The 27,178-nt window shown below is 46.3% G+C and overlaps 1 protein-coding gene across 2 annotated transcripts; it reads right to left on the reverse strand.

Annotated features, from left to right (window-relative positions):
• Positions 1 to 271: 271 nt before the first annotated feature.
• On the reverse strand, positions 272 to 20,549 carry Cdc7 (cell division cycle 7). Of its 2 annotated transcripts, XM_057771974.1 has the most exons (12): positions 20,494 to 20,549; positions 19,802 to 19,982; positions 15,242 to 15,325; positions 14,872 to 15,007; positions 12,183 to 12,276; positions 11,956 to 12,098; positions 10,030 to 10,279; positions 9,377 to 9,472; positions 8,407 to 8,582; positions 7,452 to 7,534; positions 5,312 to 5,461; positions 272 to 1,621 (listed from the first exon to the last, which is right to left on the reverse strand). In XM_057771974.1, the coding sequence occupies exons 2-12, from the start codon at positions 19,896 to 19,898 to the stop codon at positions 1,254 to 1,256; spliced, it is 1,677 nt and encodes a 558-aa protein (XP_057627957.1). In that variant the 5' UTR covers positions 19,899 to 19,982; positions 20,494 to 20,549; the 3' UTR covers positions 272 to 1,253. The 2 variants fall into 2 exon arrangements, with proteins under 2 accessions (XP_057627957.1, XP_057627958.1); XM_057771975.1 differs by lacking the exons at positions 15,242 to 15,325; positions 19,802 to 19,982; positions 20,494 to 20,549 and having other exon boundaries at positions 14,913 to 15,009.
• Between the last annotated feature and the right edge of the window lie 6,629 nt (positions 20,550 to 27,178).

Consider the following 27,178-nt stretch of genomic DNA (forward strand, 5'->3'; position numbering starts at 1 on the left):
GTGTCCACTATATCTGGCTGAGAAAATAAAAATGTAAAAGCTGTTCCTTTTTATCCCCCCTCCTCCCTATTCTTCTTTGGCTCTCTCCATGGCCCAAGTAACCTGAGAAGACTATAGCACACACCACATGCGTCCAGCTCAAGTAACCTGTAACCTGGGCAGACTATAGCACACACCACGTGTGTCTGGCTCAAGTAACCTGGGTAGACTGTAGACACTTATCGCATATGCCTGGTTAAGTTACCATTCTTTAAAGGAGCAGTCTGACATAAATATTTAAAAGGAAATGTTTATTATTAAATACATATTCCCAAAACATTCACATTTTAAAAAAAATACACACAAGACAAAATGTATATACATGCTGATCAGTGCTCAAAACAGGATGTTTTCTGAGTGACAGGTCCCTAGAACCTGTCATTATCCAAGGGGACTCCTCAGCAAGTCTACCCTTCCGACCCCTGGGAAGCCAGAGCAGTTTATAACGTAAAAAACGCACAAATTGCTGTGCAAGTCCTTAGCTGCTTTGTTTACTTCATTATCCTTCTTCCCAATCCACCTGAGACTCCAGTAACTATTCCTCTCTGAGCAAGGTCAACTTAGAACAGAAACACAGAGATCTGGATGCTCACGGCAGACAAAAACCCCCACAATGTTCCCAGCTGTACACTCACCTTTCCTTGTGGCAGATACCTAATTAAATAATAAACTAAGACAGTGTGAAAAAAATGGTTGTACGAGGAAAAAAAGCATTTCCGCCTTATCAACAACACACACATCATTAGGCTGTCAATATAAACATGGGCTACACTGGTAAAGCACCAGAGACTGCAGCGAGCACTGTGTAACCTCCCTGCATTTCTGCGGAACTACCTGTGTTTATACGCACACCTACAGGAAAGGTCTCTATCTCTCCTATGCACCCCATGTACACAGCGTAGACCGCACAGATCTGGAAGCAATCTTTTTCATTCATTTAGGCCCTGTCATACCTGTGAATTTTATGACCTGTTCCTTGAACCTGTGAATCAGACTAAGGCTGCTCTAGAAGCAGAGAAAACCAGGGAACTAAAGATCTGACTCAACTTGGTGGTTTAACTCAAAGGTCACGCCAGGACATCTCTCTGACATCAGAGCAAATACTGTAATTTTAAAATAAGTTATTCATCCTCCCTGGACTTGGATGCAAACAAGAACCTGTGGTTACCTGCCCCACCTCAGACACAGCAGAGACAGTGAACGGAGAAACTGTATCAGGAGCTCATGTCTTTAAAGAATGGATGCAATAAGGCTGCTTCTGCTGTTATTCGTGAAGCTGGGTTTAGATCCAGAAGTTTATCAAGCAGATCATAGGCCTCATCGGGCACTGCGTCCCAGCCTTCCGAGTTGGTAGTGCACTCCATGGGATGAGTCTCACAGCCACCACTGTCCCTTTGATACACGGAGTCCTTCGAGTGCTGTGGTGGAGGTATTTGTACGGGGGAAGACGTGTTCTCTGGAGAAGCACACCCTGGTGGACCAGCTGCTAACTTGGGGGTGTTAGGGTCCAGACCCCTTAGACTCTCACAGAGTTTTCTCAGGTCTTGTGCCGGAACTTCTTTGCTACACAAAATTGATTTGCCTAAAAGAAAAAACAATTACCTGAATTTATCAGAAGCAACTTGTGGTGATATCTTGTTTGTACAAATAAAGCTTGCCTCAAGATCAGCGGGTGGAGCTCGCCACCAGCTCACCCTGTCTGCACAGACAGGGAGTTACATGGCTGGGTAGAGAGAGGAAGTGATGGGGTGGGGGAGACAAGAACTCAGTCTTCTTTTGGCTGGGAAGTTGAGTAGGTAAGGTTGGTTTTGCTTCTTCATCTCTCTGATCCCTCAGCGTTTGCCCCCAATATTTGACTCCGGGCTTTTAATAAGACCTATTAGAACTCGTGGTACAGAAACTCACGAGAAACACGTAAGACCAGTCATGTGCCTCACGAATGTATTCAACCTTCACAGGTGAAAGCCAGGTTACAAAGTAGGGACCAGAAAACAGAAAGCAGGGATTTCTTGAGCTGACTGCCAACTTCTCTGCATACCGCAGGTATGTTAGGATGTTCCAGTATACACATCTGGGCTTAGCTCAAGAATCATATGTATGAGGTCTGTATTCAGAAAGGGCCTTGTTAAGCTCTTGTTAATCTGTGGAGGGTTGTTACTATGGTAACGAATGAAACATGTCTGTCTCACCTACAGACTTTGAGCTCCTTCAAGATTCAGATGTTTTTGATCTTCTCAAACCTATGCATTCCTGGTACACATGAGATACTGTCAATGTCTGCTGTGCTAGACCCTTTATTTGCTTGGACATCCCGCGTGCTGGTCTAGATGAACCTATCCTAAACAGTAGCCTCGTCCTTTCCTTCTTCTCAACTCTACCATCTGTAGTAAATGTTTTCTTGGACTAGGACTTAAGCTCACAATAAAGTACCTGGTACCCACCCCAGGCAAGCTCATGAACAAACCAGATCTCAGTTTTTCAAAACTATAAGGGTCAGGCGGGGAGGTAATCAGTGGATACAGCACTTGCTGCGTTGAGTGTGAGGACGTTCTCGTTCCCACAATCCACCCAAATGCCTAGTTGGTGTGATGGCACACCTTTTAATTCTAGTGCTCAGTAGGCAGAGACAGGAGACCTCTCAGGGCAAACTAGCTGGTAAGAATAGCCGTATCATCAATCTGTGCCTCCGTGCATAAGGAGAGCAAGAGGAGGGCTCATGCGTCAACTTCAGGCCTCCACAAGCACGCGCGTACACACACGCACACACACGCACACACGTTTAAAAATGTAAATGCCTGAAAATAACCTGCTACCAGTCTGTTGCCAGAATGGGCAAAAGTAAGGACAGAAACAGGTCATCGTCAACTATATACTTCTGTATCAGACAGAAATGCAGCTGTAAACAATGAGGCGCACACACAGGTCCCTTGATGGAGCAAACAGCTTGCCAACAAAGCAATCTTGGTAATAAAAAGTCTCCTTTACATATTCTAATATAATTACTGGACAGGAAAGAGGACGGGGTGGGCAGGAATGGAGAAAGTCAAGGAAGCGAATGAACACAGACTAAGCTTGTGAGAATATAACATGTGAGCCCATTTTTACTTTTAAAACTCACTTCTACTTTTGACAGGAAATTCGACCAGAGGAAGCAAGCCATACAGTTTTATTCCTAATTTATTAGCTTGTTCTGACATAAGATAAAGTCCAGCATGTTCTAGTGTCAGGGAATATTATTTTAAGGTTTGTTTCTTTTCTTTATGTTGCATTTATTTAACTCTGTGAAGTTGTTACTTTGCCTGTCTAAAATACCTGAGGATAATAAAGAGCTGAACGGCCAACGGGCTGGGAGGCAGAGAGCACACATATGATAAATATGGGAGAAAAGGATCAGAGAAGGAGGAGAAGAGGACATCAGGGCCAGGCACCCCACACAGTGGCCATGGAGTCAGAGTGAAAGTAAGATTCACAGAAGTAAGAAAAGGAGAAAGTCCAGAGGCAAAAAGTAGATGGGATAACTAAGTTAAGAAAAGCTGGCTAGAAACCAGTCAGTCTAAGGCCAGGCTAGGTAAGAATCAGCCTCCGTATGTGATTTATTTGGGAGCTGGGTGGGGGGTCCCCTCAAAAGAGCCAAAAAAGGAAAACATCACATGGCCTCCTGGGCTGTGTGTGCACACAAATGTTAGCACATGACCAAGAGTACATTTAAATAAAGAACTGAGGGAAACACCCTAACGAGCACATTCAGCCAGGATATGCTGTGTCAGGCATTTGTTTCTGTTCAGTTTTCTTTGAATCTATTCACTACCGCCACCTACAGCGGGACAGGCTGCCATGAAGCAGCGTGTCTCTGGGCACCGAGTCTTCTGCGCCCAGCTCAGGTTTATAAGATCTGACTGAAGGAATTCCATTACTACCCCTCATTATAATAACTATCAATGAGGGAAATTCAAGCTTTTCAACAAAATGTTTGGTACTGGCTGACAGGCTGCAGACCTCCAGCCTTCTTTTAAAGCTGTTTAATGGGAGGTGGAAAGTTTCACGCAGTTGAGAACAATTGTGAGCACGTTCTAGTCTCTGTGAGAGTCCTAATTTCAGGACAGGATGTCAGTCTTCCCACGTGAGCGTGTTCTAGTCTCTGGGACGGAGTCCTAATTTCAGGACAGGATGTCACTCCTACCATGTAAGCATGTGCTAGTCTCTGTGACGGAGTCCTAATAAGTATTCCATTTTTCTAAATTGTATTTTCCATGTAGGCAGGGTGGGGGCAAAAGTATGTAGTTCTTAAAGTTTGTCAGTCAATTCTGATATGTATTTCTGTCTACGATCCCCTGGTCCTGGGGCTGGGCACACAGCAGCTTAGTTACTCTGGAGCAGGCCACCTGAGTCTGTCCACGGCACACACTGACGAGCTGGGAAGCAGCAGTTGTACTACTGCTTGGAGAAGAGACACACGGTGGGATCTGAGTCTGGGCCACTAGAGCAAGGCTGAGGTCATTCTCAGGACCCCGTGGAACGCATCTTCTCAGCCTGAACTTATATTGCTAATATTTAAGCTCACGAGCTGGGTGTGCTATCACACATCTCTAACACAAGCACTCAGGAGGCACAGGCAGGAGGACCTGTGAGTTCCACGCTGGCCTGGTATGTAGTAAGTACCAGGCCAGCCATAAATATACGAGACCCTGCCTCAAAAAATAAAGAAATTACACATATGTGTGACAATGTGCCGTAACGAAGGTCGGGTAGTCTTACCTCTCTGCCTCCCTGACCCCAGGAAACTACACATTACCTTCCCTAGGGCAGTCCTTCCTTCCGCGCCAAGAACCTGATGCTTATTCTCCTTCATCTTTCTTGTCGTATTTTTAAAATCTAGATTCTGCTTATGAATAAAGACATGGTACTTGTCAAAAAAAAAAAAAGAGAGAGAAGAACCTGATGCTTAATAAACAACACATTAAATTTTACTATTAAAAACATTTATATAATAAAAGTCAAATTACCACCAAAGAGTTAAGATTACAATGCTGATTTCTAGCTGGCTGACAAAGAAATGCAGAGCCTGGCTTCTGGTACCAGAGCCATTAGTGCTCTGTGACCCAGCAAATGATTTCATGTTGTAAATAACCGTTTTCAGGCAAGTGACAATTTCCTAGGAGTAAATGACTATGAATACCAAGAAAGATATTTGCAAGAATTTTGTAAGAATTTATTTAGCAATTTATAGGCGATAATGAAAAGCATCTGTGTTGCTCTAGGACATGAAACTCACCGAAAGCTTTAGCAGCCTGGACAGTTTCCCTGGACCCTCGGACTGTCATGATCTGAGCCAGAGCAGTTAAGTCGTCACTGGCCTTGTAGAACGGGTACCGCCCACTGAGCAGGGAGAGCAGGATGACACCTGCTGACCACATGTCGATCGCTGTGACAGGAAACCAACGTTAGAACCCAGCCTCCGCTGTGAGCGTGCGGCCATCTGACTGGGGGCTGCGGACCTTTCCTGTGAACTGACATCAACAGAGTCCACCAAGTAGCTCTGGAACGGCTTCCTAAGCTTCTGAGGAGAAACTTTAATGTATGACCACAGCTCCAGTTCAACACTTCCTGCAGAGTACTTTTCTCTCTTCAACACACCGGGATTAGAAACATTTCATTACTGTGAGTAAATGTGTATCACAATATAATCAGAGGGAATTAACAACAGCTGCATGGGAAGAACCTGCACGCTCTTCAGGAATTCACCTTGCTAGTGAGGGTTCTCCTCTAGTGAGACACCGGGCATCAACACCAGCGCAGTGAACCCTGGGTCTGAGCCCCAGGCCCAGGAGGAAAACACGGCCAGCCTGACTCGAGCCTCCTTGTCGCTGTCCCCAGCCGCTCACCAGTCTGCTCCTCCACCCTGTGCTGAGGTTCCTCAGAATTCCAATCTCTTCCCTGCATATTTCCCAGCTCCACCACAGTACAGCTGCAGCCACCATTTATACCCTGATGCTCAACCGTGACTCCATCCCAGCTCCTGCCCTGAGCTTAGGACTCTTACTCTGCAGGACATTCTATTTGGACGTGCCATGAATCTCAACCCGGCTACGGCTCAGTCAGTTAGATCTTTCCCTACACACCAGGCTCTCCTTCTCTGTCTTGTTTCTGGACATGCCCACACCCCTCAGGCTAGCAATATAAACACACTGGATGCTGTTTCCCTCCAGTACCCCAACCAACACTACTAGCTGTGCTCGTCAATCCCTTACCTTCACCCTGTTACCAATTCCGTCATTCATGTACTCCTCCCCTCAGCTGGACCTCTATAGGACACTCAGAAGCTATTCTTTCTGCGTCTCCTACAATACAATCCCTACTGTCTGTCCAAGGTTTACCAGCGCCACCCGTGTCTTTCCCGTGCATCTCCAATCATGCCCTCATTTCTATTTTACACCAAGCAACACTAGACTCACGGCTTCCTCTCCTGCTGACCATGCTCTTTCTGCAGAGTCTCGGGTCTTGCTCACTGCCAGTCTCCAACTCTACAGTATTTCCTCCGCGGTCATCTTCTCGAGCCCCCTCACATGCCCGCAGTCTTGTGAGCACGCGTCCTAACTGGGTGTAACGAGGCAGCCGTGCTCACTTACACCCACTAGTGTCACAGGACGGGCTCATAGCGAACGACTTCTTCGAGGCCCATGACCCACGTGAGCGTCTCCAGGCCCCACCTCCACAAAAGGAGGCTCCTGCACTTCTGACAGGGTCTTCAAGGCTCTACGACTTCCTGGATTCTAGAAATCTTTTCTCCTTTTCAAAGTCTGTTAACTGTTATTGCATTATTTTCATGGTAACAAAACACTAAAAAAAATGTGTCTGTGCCACAGAAAGCACTGTGTAGAAATTTCTGAGGTGGAAGAGACCGGGTAAGTGCTGCAGCCCTAACATACCGGACAGCGCCCCCTGCTACAGGGTAAGTGCTGCAGCCCTAACATACCGGACAGCGCCCCCTGCTACAGGGTAAGTGCTGCGGCCCTAACACTAACAGGACTACTGGACAGCGCCCCCTGCTACATACAGGGTAAGTGCTGCGGCCCTAACACTAACAGGACTACTGGACAGCGCCCCCTGCTACATACAGGGTAAGTGCTGCAGCCCTAGCGCTAACAGGACTACCGGACAGCGCCCCCTGCTACAGGGTAAGTGCTGCGGCCCTAACACTAACAGGACTACTGGACAGCGCCCCCTGCTACATACAGGGTAAGTGCTGCGGCCCTAGCGCTAACAGGACTACTGGACAGCGCCCCCCCCCAAAGGCGTCCTTAGGAAAAAGAGCAGCAGCACAATCAGAAAGAGGAGCTGCTGCAGCTGCCAGGATTTCAATCTCAGGCATCGGGATAAGCGCTCTGGATGACTCCGCACCTCGAGCTACGCACCTGTAGTTTGGTTAGGACACTTGGTCAGGACCTCCGGTGCCCTGAATCCTGGTGTGCCTGCCCGAGGGGCAACCTGCTGCCGCCTTGTAAGGAAAAAGAAGACACCTAGTTAACGTTAAAATTGAGCTATTAGTGGGGCATGGGGGATACATGCCTTAATCCATCCTAGCTTGAGAGGCAGAAGCTAGCCTGGTCTACACAGATAACAGTTCTAGGACAGCCTGGTCTACACAGACAGACAGAGCTCCAGGACAGCCTGGTCTACAGAGATAAGAGCTCCAGGACAAGCTTTATTTATTAAAACACAAATAATATACCACTATATAAGCTACCAAATTAGTTCACATGAATTCTGTCCTGGTGTCAGCAGAAATAAAATTCTCATAAGCACTGAACACTCCCTGTGATAAACATTCTCAATTGACTTCATTCTCCTCTGCCAACCCCCACACACTGGCGCTAGCCCAGATGGATTTCAACACAGTTTTCAAGTATAAAAACAGACGGTAGGTAATAAAAAGTGTGATAGAAAAACAGAATACAACAGGAATTCATATAAAAACCCTTTGGTTGGGGGACCTTGAGTTACTGATATACTCAGTCACGTGTAGATTTGAGTTAATCGGGAAGAACCTATAAAAATCAAACCTAAAGGAAAAACTTTCCAGGCAGAGAAGAGTAAGAAGCCTTATTTGGTTCTGGTTACTCAACAGGCAGGAGTAGTAAAGTCAACAGAAACAATGACTTCTGCGAGAAATGTCTCCAAGCGCCTCCTCCACCCACCCTTAGCTGCGTGTGAGAGCAAATGTGCTGTCCAGAGAGAGTTTTCAGCACATGAATATGTGACAACTGTATTTTACCAGCGTACGGCTGTGGACGGGGCCCATGTTTACTCCCTGCAGCCACTAAACCAAGATCCCAACAGTCCTTCCCAGTCTAAGCGTGTCTGGCTCACCTCACCAGGCAAATGCTGCACACTCTGTCTGTTCCGTAACAGTCGCAGGTCGGCACGGCCGGGCAGGAACTGGCAGTTTTCCTCACCACGCTAGTCACAGCTTTGGTAGAAATGGCTACCTTTTTTGTTGCTAGTTTTCTTGAGATTATGTCCACAGTCTTTGATTGCTTTATGAGCTACAAAAAAAAGTTGTATTTTCTATTTTTGTAGTATTTAACAGACACTTTCAAATGCTGGCACGGTAAAAAGCATTATCAGAAGCATGAACTTCACTCAAAACTCCTGAAGGAGCTACAGACTGCAATCAACAGCTGTCTACTAAAATGCTTTAAGGCCACTGGGCAGGGTCCTATATGTTAGTAATAGCTGAACTAGGGAGGCTGAGGCAGGATTCCAAGTTCGATGCCAGCCTAGGCTGGGTAGTAAAATCCTGCCTCAAAAAAAAAAAAGTTTGGCTTTCTGTCTACTAACATTAAGACTCACTAGTTAGCGTGGCAGATATAACGCTGTATTAGAACATGTCCTGACACACTAGAGAAGCACCTAACAGCACCTACAGTTGCTAATTACCAAGGTCTGACTCCACTTCACAACTGTAACACACAGTTACACTGCGTCCATCTGTTGTCCGAGCACTTGCCGCCAGAGTCCCTAAGTCAATTTAACATCACCTATCCTGAAGGCACATTACAGGTCTATTTAACCTACTGTGTGGGGACTGAGGTGCTGCAAGCTCCGGTGGAGTCTAGCCCTGTTCTGAATGTTCCTCTAGAGAAAGAACAGCAACAGCTAACCAGAATTAAAAACTCCATCAAAAAACTTCAGAAAAAAATTAAAGATCGACTTTTGAGTAAAACTACCTTCTGCCAAAGCCAAACTCCACCGCCTGCTCTAGCGCTAACTCTACTGGACGCCCTGAGCTTGGCGGCCTGAGGCTGACGGACAGTCGCTGCGAAGCTACATTACTTACTTTCTCTGCAGGGCTCTCATGTGAAATGGAGCTGTGTATATTGAAATTTCTTTCTCCAAAAACAGAGCGCTGGACAGAAAGGCCTACAGATCCCTCCTACAATACCAAGGGAAACAGGGAAAACAAGGATTACATCTGTAACACTTTCTGCCAGCGGTACTCTGCTCTAGTTTCAGAACAAGACAGCTGCACCCAAGACATGAAGGAGAAATAGCTAGGCAACTTATAACACCCACACCATGTCACCAGTCTCACACACACACACACACACACACACACACACACACACACAGAGTCCCCCACCACCACCACCGAAGTCTCTAAAGCCACTTGCACAGATGCTTCACGTTCCTGAGCAGCTAAAATGGAGACAGACACTTGACATTTTCCCCCATAATGCTTTTTAAAAAGGAGGACATCTGCATTTTGTAACACACAGGGAACCCCCCCTCCCCCATTTTATTATATAATGCACTCTATAACTGCAGAGACTGCAGGCTGATAGAGCAGGAAGCTTTAGCCTGAAGTGAGTAACAATCCTGTGACCCACCAACTGAAACGTGTGACCTTGAAAGGCCTAGCCTTCTGTCCCCCTCTGACGGCTGATGGAGAACACTCTAAATGTTCGTATTTGAAAATGTAAAAGGCAGAACCTTTCCGTCTTTTCCTGGCTTAACGTGAATCTGTGTGTTTGCATAGGATCTTTTGACAGACGTTTTTGGGGCACACTGCTGATCCACATTTTTAGGTGCTGGGCGACTCAGTGATCCCTTGTGTCCAGTGACTCCGTGGTACTTGTTTCGTGAACAACCTTCCTGCTGGGCCTCAGACTGGACAAACTTGAGAAGCTCAATTTTTGTGTCATGGGTTCCTTGGGCCAAACCAAAGTCCACCAAGGCATACCTAAGAGGCAGAGTTCAGTATTATCACCTTGCTCTAGCAATTTCATGACCTTAGTAACCTTAATAACATCCATCCAAACCATATCAGAAACTGCAATTCACTCCAGAACGAATAAGAATTTATGATGGGAGGGTGGCTAAGAGATGGCTCAGCAGTTGGGAACACTGCCTGCTCTTCCAAAGAACCCAGATTCAATTCCCAGTACCCATATGACCGCTAAAACGGTCTGTAATTGCAGTTCCAGGGGATCTGAGTTATCAGAAAGGATGAATCCTTTAAGCGACCAGTCAGTTAAGCACCCTCTCTCTGCTTCTGACCTGTGCGGAGACAAGGCAGAGGAGAGGGAGTGACAGAAACAGAAGGCAACACCCGTGGCTATTCAGGAGTGGGAGGTGGGAGGGGCTTACAGTGGGCAACTTCTTCTGAAACAAGTACAAAGAAATTACAGAAAAACACAGGCTACAGAATTGGTCTTAGTTTCCTGATCATACTAAGTATGATATACAGCATAAATACTATTTTCAGCTTGTAACATCTCTTCCATATTTAATCAAAATGCACATAACAACTTTGGGGTTAAAAGGGCTCTAAGGTCAAAAGGGGCTAGATTCTAAGTTTGTCTCATCTAAGTGCGTATCTCATGATGTCCATGTGTTATGAAGATAATTTTATTCTAAGTTTGTCTCATCTAAGTGCGTATCTCATGATGTCCATGTGTTATGAAGATAATTTTATTCTAAGTTTGTCTCATCTAAGTGCGTATCTCATGATGTCCATGTGTTATGAAGATAATTTTATTCTAAGTTTGTCTCATCTAAGTGCGTATCTCATGATGTCCATGTGTTATGAAGATAATTTTATTCTAAGTTTGTCTCATCTAAGTGCGTATCTCATGATGTCCATGTGTTATGAAGATAATTTTATTTTCCTCGTTGCATCTCCTCTCCCCAGTCACAATAAAAACTTGAAGAGAAACAACGTGAGCACCGTGGTTGTTTACATTGTATGTCTAAGAGACACCGTGAGCACTGTAGTTGTTTACATTATATGTCTAAGAGACACTGTGAGCACTGTGGTTGTTTACACTGTATGTCTATCTAAGAGACACTGTGAGCACCGTGGTTGTTTACATTGTATGTCTAAGAGACACCGTGAGCACCGTGGTTGTTTACACTGTATGTCTAAGAGACACCGTGAGCACCGTAGTTGTTTACATTGTATGTCTAAGAGACACCGTGAGCACCGTGGCTGTTTACATTGTATGTCTAAGAGACACCGTGAGCACCGTGGTTGTTTACATTGTATGTCTAAGAGACACTGTGAGCACTGTGGTTGTTTACACTGTATGTCTATCTAAGAGACACCATGAGCACCGTGGTTGTTTACATTGTATGTCTAAGAGACACCATGAGCACCGTGGTTGTTTACATTATATGTCTAAGAGACAACGTGAGCACCATGGTTGTTTATATTGTATGTCTAAGAGACACTGTGAGCACCGTGGTTGTTTATATTGTATGTCTATCTAAGAGACAATGTGAACACCGTGGTTGTTTATATTGTATGTCTATCTAAGAGACAATGTGAGCACCGTGGTTGTTTACATTGTATGTCTAAGAGATGAACTCTACAGTGCAAATTCAACTCTCATGTTTTCTGGGATTCTTCCTACTTACTTTTTCAGGCGTCTATTATATAAAAAGTTGCTGGGCTTCACATCACGGTGAACAATACCAAACTGATGAATCCGTTTCAAAGCAATGAAGAGATTAAACATATATTCCCGCACTTCTTCAAAGGAAAGAGAATTCAAAATGTCCTAAAATAGAGTTATGAACCAAGTCACAAAACTACTTCAGCTAAACATTTAGCTAATCAAAGCTATAAAACTATTGAGACCTACCAGAAACGACTCATGTTCCAGATACGGCATGGCAATAACCACATGGTCATCCTTCCTGAAGCAGTACTTAACTCCCATGACGTTGTCCTGCCCCCTGGTGGGAAACGAACGCACAATGCACTTTAGAGGGAAGGTCAGAGCACTGCAGTTTTATCCCTTAAAAACTGAATTAGTTTAGCAATGCACATGTACTTACTACTGGGATATGCAACAAAATCACATTAGGGAATACAATCATTTAATTGACATATAAAAGGTAAATTTTTCAAACAAAAATAGCACCAGTTGGGCTGGAGAGATGGCTCAGAGGTTAAGAGTATTGCCTGCTCTTCCAAAGGTCCTGAGTTCAATTCCCAGCAACCACATGGTGGCTCACAACCATCTGTAATGAGATTTGGTGCCCTCTTCTGGCATGTATGTATACACAATAAATAAATAAAGTCCTTGAAAAAAAAAAAAGAATACATCTGTATGGTGGCACACGCCTTTAATCCCAGCACTCGGGAGGCAGAGGCAGGCGGATCTCTGTGAGTTCGAGGCCAGCCTGGTCTACAAGAGCTAGTTCCAGGACAGGCTCCAAAACCACAGAGAAACCCTGTCTCGGGAAAAAAAAAAAAAAAAAAAAAATAGCACCAGTTATAAGGTTACTATGACAATCCAAAGATGAGAAACCCCGAGTTTTAAGTGAGGACATGGGCAGACAACAAGACAGATAAGAGGGGTCAGAACGAATGTAAGAGCCAGAGGGGACGGAGGGCTCCAAGGAAACGGTGTCCTTTTATTTTTATTATTGGCTTTTATTTTTTCTGTCTTACTAGTATTTTGTCTATATAGTGTGGTTTCTGACCTTGTGTTTTTGTGGGTTTTGTTTGGGTATGTGTTTCTCTTTTCTCTTTCATTTCATACATTCAGAGATCCTCCTGCCTCCCCACTCCTAAGAGAGGAGGTGCACACCACCGCACCTGGCCTCAGTCTGTTCTCTGTTTGCCTGTTTGTTCACTTTCCATACAGAGAAAGGGTGTGGAACTGGGTGGATGGGAAGGCCCAAAAAGCAACTGGGGGAAAAGGAAACCATAACGAGAATATATTGTATGAAAAGTTCTTCAGTTAAAACAAAACCCCAAACTTCAGTCTGCCAACACCTCATGAAAAAGGTTATCCTCCACCCCTTCTCACAAATGAGGGAACAAGGCAAAGGAGAAGGTCCCCAAAGTCACGAAAGGAGTTAAATCGTGAAGGTCTGACTGAACCCAGGCAGTTTCCTCTGGAGTAGATACTCCTGCTCACTGAGCTAGAAGGGGACTGTAGAGGGAAGTTATCAGTGGTTAGCAGTAAATTAGGAACACAAGAGATGGAAGCATCTAAAACCCAGTCAACAAGGCATTAAAACCATACCTTCCCAGTGAGAAGTCAAGCAAGGGATTGAGAACACACTGGCAGAAAAGACACCTTTTTTAGCTCAGGTTCTCACGTTATAGTTCAGTCTGGTCTAAAACCTCACAGAGATCCTTCTGCCTTAGCACTGCTGAGATTATAGGCATCGCCCGACTTGGGCAATGCCAGTTCAGGAGTAAAATGAAGAAGCTGAGGCTTGAACAACTCAGCAGGCAGATGTAGTGTCTTTTACACACAGGCAGAGGAGAACAATTGCTGGACTGGTTATTTTCTGGCTAGACAAGACAGATTAAACTTTAGGGGTGTATGCGCACATCCAATACACAAATACACAAATTAATACATCATCTTGTTCATACATGGAAGCCAATAAACTGGATCTCACAGAGTAGGAAGCAAAACAGGATCACTAGAGGTCAAGGTTAGTGATAATGGTTATCAAAACACATCTGGCTGCCAGCAATAAGGCCTGGTGTTCTGCTGCACAGTAGGGTGACTATAGTTCAGAGCAATTTATTTACACATTTCATCTGAGGTCTGAAATACAAAACAAGATAAAGCTTTAAAGAGACAGAATTATTACTGCACCTGATTTTGCTTATATAAAATTATTATATCATGCTCTATAAATGTGCAATTATTTTGTGTCTGTTAAAAAAGTCAATTATGTCCAACAAAGAGAGCAACAACTGAGTGTGTAGTCAGAAGTGTGCAGTCACACGTGTGTAGTCACAAGTGAGTAGTCAGAAGTGTGTAGGCAGAAGTGTGTAGGCAGAAGTTTGTAGGCAGAAGAGTGTAGGCACAAGTGTGTAGTCAGAAATGGTGTGTGTAAATAACTTCTGCGAAACCTGGCCGTTAAGGAGAGCTAAGGGGCAGCAGTGCAACCAGATGACGAAGGACAACTCAGAGCGAGTGGACACTGGCCATCACATCCGTGTGTCAACAGGACTAACCAAGCTGAGTCTAGACGCCGAGGGGAAAGACAGGAAACAACAGGAGGAACGGCTGTCAGTCCTGGAGAGGGAGACAGTTCTTCCCACTAAGAACAAGCGCGGACCATAAGCCAAAGCCGGTATTTGCCAGGAAGGAAGGTTACAAAGAGATATGGGATAAAAACAGGAAGCCATGCTGGAGCTCAGAAGAAATCCCCTCTAAAAGGATTAACGGAAATTTAACCATTCCAGGTGTGGGCAAAGCACTAGCCAAGAGCAAAGAGGTGGCGGGAACTTCAGGCACAATCTCATGATTCCTGCAAACCACAGTCAGTTCCGTGAAACGCCCGCCAGTCGCCTACCCCGCAACGGTCAGACACTGAAGCTCTGCGGCAATTCTTACAGGATGGCTTGTTGGGATTAAGTGTTTCAGCGCAATTTTCTCTTCGTGTCCTACTTGCAACTGTGCCGTGGCCAAATAAACAGAGCTGAAGGTGCCTAGAAGCAATTCAGTAGATTTTTCAGTACTAGGCTTTAAAAATGTTAAGGTAAACAATGCTATAAGATTAATAAATGTCTCAATGGGATAAAAGACCAAGTTATGACTGTCTGTTTTACCCTAAATATTTATCACTTTCATTCTTTCCAAGGGGGAGAAAAATCTGTCACCATAGCTACTAACATTATCATGATTTCAACAGTTTCACAATATAAGATATACCCTTAAATTACCTTCTCCGATTTTGTCCTTAATTTTGAACAGATTGACAAGCTGTGGAACAGCTTCACAAAGCTTCTCAATATCTTTTTTAATGCCTATGAGGGAAGTAAGAATTTATAGTTAGAATCAATGAGAGGTATTTAAGGGTTTTGTTGTTGGTCATTTTGGTTTGGGACAGGGTCAGGCACACCCCCACCCCCAGATGTCCTGGAAGTCACTCTGTAGACCAGGCTGGCCTTGAACTCACAGACAGCTGGGATAAAAGGTGTGCACCACCACTGCCACCAGGCTTGGACAGGGTCCGTGAATCTCCCCTCTGACCCTCAAGTACTATTACAGGAATCTACCGTCACTGCTCAGCTTCTACAACTCCTTAGGTGAAAGAGAAATCAAGTCAGGTGTGGTGGTGCACGCCTTTAATCCCAGCACTTGGGCAGCAGAGGCAGGCAGATGTCAGAGTTCGAGGCCAGCATGGCCAACAGAGTAAGTTCCAGGACAGTTACACAGAGAAACCCTGTCGCGAAAAACCAAAAAAGATAAATCAATGAAATGCATTTTAAAGAAAGTAATTAACCACAAAATGATAAACATTAAAATCCCATAGAGTTGCTAAAAAGTTGCAAGCTATAAGTTACCAGCAGGAAAATAAAAAAGACAGCCTCAAAGGCAAACATGGCGAATTTCTACAGACTAAGAGATACACAGCCAGTACATAGCTGGCCTTTAAGATGAAAATGCCACGTTTAAAGCAAAGAGACCTAAAGCTGGGCAAGGTGGCCCACGCAGCAGACCCAGCTCCTCAGGACCCTAAGGCAGGAAGAGCACTGGAGCCCCAGGAGAGGGTGTGATAATACATGCTGGTACTTCCAGAGCCCGGGACGTGGAAATGAGAGGGTCAGGAGTTCAAGGCCAGCCTCAAACACATAGTGAATTTGAGGCCAGACTGTCTCAAACACCCAAAATATATGAAATAAAATACAAACAAACATGCAATGCGCACTGTTATCACTAGGTGGCACACTAAGGGCACAGCGCAATAGTCTTGAAAACCATTTCCTTCACCAAGACCCAAAATCTCCCAGGCTGCCAAGGTGTCATGCACAGACTGGTTAGTCCATCCTTACACAGACGGCCTTCTAAGGTCCTCTAGTATGGGGGGGGAAGAAACTTATTTAATGTGTCCCCAAAGTTAACAGCATTCTCTGTCTTTGACCCCAGAAAATGGCTAATTTTAACTAAACACAAAAGTATACATAGCTAAAGTGGAAGCAGTAACATAAAATCCAGTAAACCACTGACACAAAAAGAACCCCATAAGAATCGTCAAATAAGCATGAGCTAGTTTCTCAAAATTATACTCAAAGTGTACGGCATTTTCAAAGTGCTTTCTCATGCATTACTTTCTCCGGTGGTTCTTCTCCCTGCAGGGGTGTGGCCAGAGCTCAGGGCTCACTAGGTAGTACACATATCACCTGGCTTCTGATGCAGCCTCACTACGTAGCTCAGGCTGGTCCCAAGCTTGCAATCCTTTCTTCCTGAATGCTGGGACTCCAGGCACACGCCACTGGTTGGCCCTCAGATTTTCCTAATAGCACCATGACGTTGGCACACTGACTATCTCGCCAGGCACAGCGGCACACAACTTTAGTCCCTCACACAGGAGGCAGAGGCAGGCATCTCCATGAGTTCCCAGCAGCCTGTTCTACACAGGAAGTTTGACACAGCTAGCTAGGGTGTGCACAGAGAGAGACCTTGTCTAAATCAGATTCAGAAATCAAGGCAGAGAGGTTACATCCTTTGCTCAGTATCAGGGAGGCACCATGACGCTTACACCAACTCACAATCACTACCTTTAAAAATGTTCGGCAACGAGTATACTCTTAAACAAACTCAAGCAACTGAGCTTCTCCAGGAATTCTAGTCTAGTAGAAGACTCTTTTTGTTGTTCTTTTCCTAAGACAGGGTTTCTCTGTAGCCGTGGCTGTCCTGGAACTCAGAGATCCACCTGCCTCTGCCTCCCCAGTGCTGGGATTAAATGCGTGCGCTGCCACTGCCCAGCCTAGACAGGTTGTGTGCTAGTGTGGAAAACGAAAGGACATTTTAAGAAGACAGAACTATGTATGCAGAGACACTGAGAAAGGAAAGATCGGGGCGAGAAGAGTTAAATGCAGCAAAGCCGAAAAGGGCAAAGCAGAGAACGTAAGCGAAGGCTACAGAGTTCAAAGCAGAGAAACGACAAGAAGACAGATTGAAGGGGAAGAGGAACAAGCGTCAGAGACCAGAGTCCAAGAGGAGCCAGCAGTGTCCTCTCAGGGAGGCAACAACTTAAGCTGCATCAGACAGAGAAGACTCCACACAATTTCAACACAGGAGGCAATGTAACAATCCTGGAGATGGGGACAGTAGGGTCTGTCTTGAGCACAGAGTTCATCTCTGTGAATAATCTAAGTTTCCTATCTATAGGCCTACGTATATCATCATCATCATCACTATGGTTACTGGAATGCTGAGGACCAAACCTTGTGTACACTAATGCAGGGCTCTACCGCTGGGCTACATCACCAGCTGGTGCTTTATCATCTACAGGAGAATATAAAAGTTGAGATAAGAAGGTTCTAATAGTATCCGTGTCATTTGGGCATTCAGAGGATTAAAATAAACATGTACACACACTTCAGACAAAACTTGCCACATGGTAAACACTAAATGTATGACTATGATAATTCTTACTATTATAGTTATATGGGTGGGGGCAGTTGACACAGGGTCTCTGTAGCCCTGGCTGTCCTGGAGTTTGCTATGTAGACAAAGCTGGCCTCAAACTCAGAGATCCTCCAGTCTCTGCATCCCAAGTGCATGAAAGGCTATGCCGCCACTACCAGCTATAGGAGCTTGAGAAACATCAATCACTGATTTATCGCTAACATCTAGAAAAGCGCCTGCATATATGAATATATAGTAAGTATCCATCACTTAGACATGTTCTAAGTCTCACCACAGAGCAACAGTATGGAGTATACTGAGGGGATCATGTAGTTTCATACAAGCTGAAATAAATTTTAAAGAATAAAAAGAGAGCAAACCAAGGTAATACCTGCAACCACTGCAAGCTTGCACGTGGGCATCCCATACCCACTGTAGGGCACGCACGCGGGTATCCCGTACCCACTGCAAGCACGCACCCGGGCATCCCGTACCCACTGTAAGGCACGCACCCAACCCGGGTATCCCGTACCCACTGTAGGGCATGCACCCAGGCATCCCGTACCCACTGTAGGGCACGTACTCGGGCATCCCGTACCCACTGTAAGGCACGCACGCGGGTATCCCGTACCCACTGTAAGGCACGCACCCAACCCGGGTATCCCGTACCCACTGTAAGGATGTTTTACTTAGACCTTGAAGAAGGCACTGTGGGAAACAGTGATTGTTTGCTGTTGTCTACAGATCTGTGTTTCTGAAGGGGCTCTACGGTCTTGGCATGACTGGTCACAAGACCCTCCTGGCACACCCGGAACACCTTGCTTTATTGGTCCCACACACTGTGCACAGTAAGGAATAAGCTGCAGGGGTGTGACGCTTCCTTCAGAAAACATGAAGATTAGATCAGGGCTTTGGTGTGAGGAACTTGTGTTAACAACCAATAAAGACACCTTTGCATGGCTGTTCTCCCTGCTGTGACAGAGCCTGAAATCCACCTGGAGTGACCCTCTATCTTTGATTATTCCACAATAAACAGGACGCCCCCACAGCAAATGAAGTGCATACCATAAATTAAAAGTCAAAATTAGTATCTTTTTGGACAAGTCTAAATCTCCTTAGGACAAAGACGATGGCTGCATTTTGGACTCTTCTATTTAAAAACATGCATGTTAAATGAGTATGACCACATGGGCACCAGGCACAGTGTGTATGAAGAGATACTGTTTCTGTGGGTGGCCCTGAGACTGGGTGTCAAGTAGCCCGGGCTGGCCTTGAACTCCCGATCCTCAGGCCTCCACCTGCGCCTGAGCTTATGGCTGTGGACCCCCACGGCCAGCTGAAGGGGCACGTTTTAGCTGGTACCCGGCTAAGGGGCACGTTTTAGCTGGTAAGATACCATATTTTCAATCATCATCTTGAGTGGCTAGCTACAAATCATTCCATTCATTTTTATCTGTGAATTCTGTTTCTGAATACCTAAGATTCCTTCCCTGACAATTTCTAAAACCAAGCTTTCCCAGGTAAGGCGGGTCTGGAAGGGACGTGCCAGTTTAGGCATCAACAAACACGTTTCCCTAGAGAGTATTTAATATCTGGACTAAATATTTGTTATCTAAAAGGACAAAGTTGGATTCCAATCCTCTTAAAATGCAACCCAATCCCAAGTCTAGATTTTATGAATCTATGCAACAGCACGTGAAATCCTACATAAACATACGACTCAGTTTATGAGTCAGGTGTTTGTGGGGTTTTATTTGTTTGTTTGTTTGTATTTCCAAGATTGTAATTCAATTACAGTTCAACGAATTAGAAAATGCAGAAGAGCCGGCTGGGCGTGCATTGTCTGAATTGGGGCATTAAACACATACCTGAAAGTTTAACATTCTGCTCATATTTTTTTAATGAGTCATCAGAGGGGCTCCTGTCACAGCCCTGCAGAGCAGAAAACGCCACCGGCTCCTCCATCTGAGCACCCACTGAGGCTCCCACCACACACAACTGGAATGCCAAATGCCAACTACGGAGACATGCCACAGGGGAGAGCAGCAGCTGTGAAAAACAGAACACTGTGAGAAAGGAGAACCCTGGACCAGGCACACCGCGCCAACTGCCCTCAACGGAACTAACATTAAAAACCACACCGTCCGTCCACCTCCCAGCCTGGAGGGCGGGATGAGCAGGGACTCCTGCGGGCTGGGGTGGAGCCGGCTCAGGCCGGCCTCGACACCCGCCCGCCAGCCGCGGGCTGTGAGGGAGGAACGACGGTTTGACCCAAGAAGACCCGGGAGGAGAGCGCTCGCCAGGAGGCTGGCCCACGGCCCCGCTCTAACCGAGCGCCAACCGAGCGCCGGGTCGGACCGCAGGGGAATGAATGAAGGGGAGAGCGGAGAGCGAGCACCCCCACACCAACGGGGAGCTCAGTGCGCAGGCGCACGCACCCCTTCCCGCCGCGGGAGCTCAAAGGAAGGATGCTCGCAGGGCGACCAAGCCTAAGTCAGAGGGGAACTCGCCCCCGATCCCTCACAGTGCAGAGCTGGGGAGCAGCCTGTCAGAAACTTACGGTTTAGGAGAGCCCGGACTTGGACGGTCGCGGCCGCCCGGAGCGCCCACCGAGGCAATGCACCAATGCGCCTGCGCGAGTTTTCCCGCGCTGCTTTGAATTGTCATGCGCGCTCCGAAGCACTCGGCTGCAAAGGCTCGGCCGGGGGCCGCTGGCGGAAGAGGTGTGGTCTAAGGCCGGCCCGGCGGGTTTGCCGGGGCCGCTCTGGTAGCAAAAGCAAAGCCGAACCGTGGAGAGACCCTGATGTTGGGGAAGGAAGGCCGGGCAAGGGTCCGTCCTTGGCTCTGTCTCAGCCACACACACTGTGGCCGTCCAGACACTGGCACTTCTCGGGTCAAAAGGCCCTTAGCTGAGTCCGTTTTACCTTTCTCCACTGAAAACAAAAAATGTAATTGCTGGTTTGTTGTGGCTTTTACAGTAGAGGTGGGCAGTGCCCGTCAGTGTATGCGGTTCATTTAGCCATGACAAGCCAGTTTTTAGGGGTTGAGGTAATAACGGCGCTGAACACAGCAGTCAAAGCCATCCATATCTCTAATCTTTTTAAAGTAACCAGTGAAGTGCCTACGTGCGTGGGCGTGGGTCGAACATGCCTGGGATTCCTACCACCCGTTGCACCCTCAGTGAGTCGGTCAGGGGCAGGCCCGGAAATCACCCACCCACTCTACGCTGGCGTCTTAGCTGATCTTGTGCAGGTAACCGCAGCTCCCCAGCGCCCTGCCTTACCCAGACGAGAGCTTTCCACAGCGCACCTCACTACCCCTGGCTCTGGCGTGCTCGGTTGACGCCCACCTCCACTAGACCAGCCTAGCCCCTGCATTCTTACCCCTGCGTCTTTCAGGAAGTTCCCTGGCCCTTCGTCGGGGAGAGGGGTGTTGATACAGACGTCCCCTTTAGGGCTGATCCCTTGGTCTCTTATTCTCAGGACTTTGACCAGTTCCGCATCTCTCTAAGGACAGCTGTTGGGGCAGATATTATCTAAGCATATATTATAGATATTTATGACTGAGTTCTGGCTGCTCAGTTTTCGTGTGGAGGAGGGAGGGGGAGGGAGGGGAGGGACAGAGAGAGAGAGAGAGAGAGAGAGAGAGAGAGAGAGAGAGAGAGAGAGAGAGAGAGAGAGAGACCTCGAACGAGTGGCCCTAAGAGATTAAAAGAATCAGAAATCAAGGAAGAAAGTTTTACGGTTACAGAGGAGTGACCAGCGGATAGCAATTGCTACAAGGAAACTGAAGACACAGATTTAGACCCCTTGGCACCTGGCAGTGCTGGCACATGCCTTAATCCCAGCACTTGGGAGGTAGAGGCAGGCCAGCCTGGTTTACAGAATGAGTTCCAGGACAGGTTCCAAAGTTACAAAGAGAAACCCTGTCTCAAAACAAAAGAAAAAGATCGAACCTGTGGCCAAAAGTGAGGCATAAAGATGGTATAGTAAAACCTGTTTTAAGAAGAAAGGATACTCCCTCAACCTTTCTATGATCCCAGGAAAGGTCAGAGGGGCTGCCGGAAACGAATTTTCAATATAGCTGCAGGATGGTGACTCAGAGGTGAATTAAATTTGGTTCAAGTGAATGCAGAAATGAGTCCTCTCAGGAGAAACTAAAACTGCCCGACCAGTTCACACGACAGTAAATAGGCGCGGATTTAATTCCGGCCGGGCTTTTTGCTGTTGGTTTGTCCATTGTCAGTGTTCTGCAGTGTGAAGACAAGCCAGGGCTTCGTTCTCTCTCCCGGTGCTAGTCTCTGGTCCTTATGTCCCAAAGCCTGTGCATCGTGCAGTGAAGGAGGGAGAGAGCAGGAGGGAAAACTAGCTACCCCTCACTCTGAGCTGTGCCCTGCAAGTCCACTTGTTAGAAGTTTGTGCTCAGTCACCTCTATGACAAAATCTGCTTATTCCAACGAGGCCACGCCTACTCCAGCGAGGCCACACCTCCACACAGTGTCACTCCCTGGTGACTAAGCTTTCAAATACCTGAGTCCCTGGGGCCATTCCTAGTCAGACTACTGCAGTTTGCTTGTATGTTGCTTTCAGCTCAGAGGCACTTTCTTTAGTAGTTCCAAATCCAAGTTTATTCAACACCAGACACCCCCACCATGTTGCCCGAGTTAGATTTCATCAAGATCAAAGTTGTGTACCTCAGATGCACCAGAGGCAAGTTGGCACCACATCCTCCTTGGCCTCCAAAATCCGTCCCCAGAATCTCCAAAAAAGGTTGGTGATGACATTGCCAAAGCAGCCTATGATTGGAAAGGTCTGAAGATGACAGAGGAAGGCACCGTTCAGGATAGACAGGTCCCGATGAGGTGGTCCCTTATACCTCCGCCCTAACCATCAAAGCCCCCATGGAGCTGCCAAGATACAGAAAGAAACAGGAAAACATTAAACACGTTGGAAATACCACTTTCAATGAGAGTTCTCAGCATTGCCTAACAGATGCAGTACTGGTCTTTAGCCACAGAAGTTTCTAGAACGGGTACGGAGACACTGGGTACACCCGCACGGTTTATAGGCAGCAATGTGGTGGCTGCCACCCTTGTGACATCGCATATGACAGCAGTGGTGCACTGGGATGCCCATCTAGATAAGAAGAGAAAATAGCTCTATTAAAAATCATCGAACAGCCAAAATGACTTTTTCTTTTATAGATATGGGGTTTTGTTTGCCTGGATGCATGTATATTCCCCACGTGCATGTCTACTGTCCAGGGAGGTCAGAAGGGGCATTGGATCCCCTACAACTGGAGTTCTAAGTACCTGTGAACCTATGTGTGGGCACTGGGAACACAGCAAGTGTTCTTAATCACTGAGTCTTTCCACAGCTCTGGGGTAAATTTTTACATGTGGTGTTAGATAAGGGTCTAATCTTGTTCTTTTTTTAAAAATGCTATTCTTTTGTTGTATATACTCTGTTTTTCTAGTACAATATTTTTGTTTTTTTTTTAACATAGGTAGGTATCAAGAGTATAAAGTCCACCACCTCTTATAGTCATCATAGCATAGCCAAGAAAGTGGCTGCCTATGGAGACCAAAGTCGGAGAACACAGCCCACAAGTGAGAGTTACTAGTACCTTCTTTCAGACAATGGATAAAGCAGAACACCTCAAATATCACCCTTAAAATTAAAATTAGAAACAAATATGCATTCTGGTTTTCGGTCCTAGAAAGAGGCAACGGTTGTCTAAACACTCACCTCTCAAGCAGAGATCACGTCTCTGGGACGGTGTTGGGTTTCGCTATCTCAGACTTTCTTCTGCTCACGTGAATCACATCTGGACCCTGTCAGAGCAGGTTAACTTTACACGATAGCTCCTTGTAGCGGCACCTCTGGCCAGGGCCCTCCTTCTGTCACTCGTCCACCGTCTTTCCCCCTGAATACTCACCATGAATATTAGACAGGAGGGTAAGTTCCTGTAAACGCCAGGTTGTGCTTGGGGAGAGGTGGGAAATGAGATTCTAACAATGAGCATTGCAAGTTGTTTATCTTTTCTTTTAGCAAATGTGTTCCCGTGATCTACCCTCTTCCACGCCATTTTTTCTGGTTATCATTTTATATTTGCTCTTCTACAGCATGAGATTAGGAAGTCTTTGAGCAAAAGTAACAGAAGTGCTATTTAGTTGTGGACGTCCTGCAGACGTCCCATTCCCAGAATCCCAGGCTGTTGTCCTCACTAGACCCCTGGGCCGCAGAAGGGACGCATCAGTAACCAATCACGTGCTCACAATGTTAACTCCGCCTGTTACGAGTCAAGCAGTGGGCTTTAGTTCCCTCATTCCTGTGATACTCTCACAGGCCTCCTCAACATATCAGTGAAGCGGAGGGCAACAATCTGTAAGACAGGTCAGGCCCACGAGGGCCCACCCCATGCAGTCCAAGAAACCCCTTTGCCATGTGAGAAGGGAACAAGGTAGAACCAGGGACTCCACCCCTGCGGTTCATATTTATTCATTAGTATCAAAGACCTGGAGGTCATATGGATCCTCAGCTGACATGGAGGCTCGAGGAAAAGGGGCAGGAGTTCCTGGGTGTGATTCTTCTCCTAATATGAGTAGTCTTTCACCAAGTGCTAGTAGTGATAACAGAGCCAGGAAATAGGCTGCACTGGACTTGTGGCGTCCAAGGAGGTAAACTTAGTCCTCATTGTGTAATTTAATCATCATTTAGTGGATCTCCTAGTTTGGAAGTCTATGCTGACAGACAGACTTGGTATTTGGAGGATGTTCTGTTTCAAAAAGCACAATGTTAGGATGGTCCACAGCATAGAGAAAACGGCTTTAAAAAACACCGATCAGATTATTTTTATCTAGAATTTAATGTCACATATTTTAGGACAAGATAGTTCTCAAAAAGGAGGAGTAATAATTGGGAAAAGAGATGGAGAGAGATCGGGGTGGGGGGCAGGTGTGGTCCATTCTATCCTCTCATATAAAGGAGGGAGTAACTGTCAGGGAAGTCTGCCTAGGGGATGGGACCAGAGAGCAGACAGCGGATGAAATCCTACCAGCACTGTCTGAAGATTTTATTTTTATACCAAATGTGAGAGGGAACCGTTGAAAGACTATGGAAGTCTTTCTGCGTTTAGATCTGTGGTTTAGAGCAGGGTTCAGGTAACCATGTGGCAGGGCCAGGCTTCCTGGCTTAGCTGTTTTCTGACACTATGGTAATAGATAACTCATTTAGCCTATTTATGTCATGGCTTTCGTAACTGTGCAATCAAGATAAAATTATTTTAGACCTTGTGGGTCCAGTGAAATTTGACGAAAGGGTTAATGAAGCATGACAGACATCGCAGTGCCCGCTGTGTTATACATGTTAATAAATATTATATATATTATACATGTTAATAAAGCATGACAGACATCGCAGTGCCCGCTCTGCTGTGTTATACATGTTGTCTCCTTGCCTGTAGATGGGGTGTAGATGGGAACCCGAGGAAATCTGGGCAAGGCAGTGGCAGTGAGATTGGAAAGGCGGGAAGAAACTTGGAACTGGGCTGATTAAGTCACCTTTAAAGGGAATGGCAGTCAGACCAGATGCCCCACGCCTCTCTCTCTCCAGCTGCTGGAGAGCCTGGGCAGCAGGGTCACAAGGCCTTCCTATGAAACAGAGCTGCTGGCTACAGTCCAAGTTCAAATTTGTAGCTGTTTGCTTTGTTGATGCTGAACATGGGCAGTCATCCCTCAAAAGCAAGAAAAGGCCAGTCTTGGAATCAGGGGAAATCAGTGCTAACTTAGGGCCATGGGAGTGATCCAGTGCTCAAACTAGGCAACACCTGTGGAAGCTAAGATGGGACCTGTGTCTGGCTGGACCAGAGGGATCCTGGTTTAGCCAGGACAGCGCTGGCTTCTTTCTTTTTCCTTGAGCCATCTGGTCAGTGCCATCTCAGAACTATCACAGATCAGATAGGGGGTCACTCTGCTTCCAGTTTATAAACCCTGTTTGAACATCCCCAGTCTCTCAATGCTCCAGAGAAGGCCCAGTCAGTGAAGTGTTTGTCCTGCAAGCGTCAGGACCTGAGATCAGATCTCCAGCACCCTTGTGAAGTGCAGTGAACTGAAGTCTTCCAAGCGGGTCAGCATGAGCTGAAGCACGGAAGGGCTGGAGTGATGACCGTGCAGCACTCACTGAGGCTCTGCTACCATCTGCTGAGCTATTCACCAGTCGGTCCATTTGGGCTGTGCTGGAAGATGTCCCAGGAGCTTGTACAAGGGTTCACAGGCCACAGTGAGCGTGTTTATAGAGGCTATCCAGCTAAGGCCAGCACCCGAAGCAGTCTGAATTAGGTACAACAGCGTGGACGGTGACAAAGCAGAACATATCTGCCATCCAAATGGGCAACTGCTTCTCATCCCAGCTGGGCGCTGCCGCCGGCTCCAGTACCGCCAGATTCTTTCTGTTGTTTTCCAAGGCAAGGCTAAAACCGCAGATTTTTACGTGAAAATTTCCCCAATTATTAAAGAATCTTGGAACTGGATATATTACATCTGCTTGCAACATCTGAGTCAAATAACGACTTGTGTGTGGAGATAGAGACACACCAGCAGGGTGTCACTGGACATCTGAATGGGGATTGACATCTCAGACTTAAGTTTTGCAGAGGTGATGGCTTGTACAGGATAGGTGGGAGAGAGATTAGAGAATGGTTACTTGCTACAAGCTTGTGGTAAGGACCCAAATACAGCAGTAAGATGAGAGTCTGTGGTTGGCTGAGAAGGAGATGGAGGGTCAGTGGGATCTGCTGTGCATGGTGGCCGATTAATAGAAAAGATAAAGAGAGAGGGATGAGCCAGAATAAATCCTTTGTTCTGTGTACACAAATAGTTATAGAAGCCATGGACAGTTCTTTTAGAAGGAGAATCCTGCTGCTGAGACAGGAAATAGCAAAGTAGTCCAGAAAGTCGAGCCAGGGTTTGTGTGGTGAAACACTCAGCAAGAGTATTTCCGATTGCTTTCTGAGCCCAATAGCGGGACTTTGCTGGGCACAGTGTCCGTTCTGCACAGGAGCTGGTTATACCCCTGGAGTCAGTTAATTTCCACTCCGCAATTTCCCTTCAGAATGTCCGTGTTCTTGTTTCATTTCTGTTGCTGTGGCATATGGTTGCAGTCTTTCACTGAAAGGAAAGTTAAAGAAGAAACTCAAACCATATACTCCCGCTGACTGTTTGCTTACTTCCTACGCAGCTAGCTTTC

Source organism: Chionomys nivalis, chromosome 6 (assembly GCF_950005125.1).
Source record: "Chionomys nivalis chromosome 6, mChiNiv1.1, whole genome shotgun sequence".
Lineage (NCBI taxonomy): Eukaryota > Metazoa > Chordata > Mammalia > Rodentia > Cricetidae > Chionomys > Chionomys nivalis.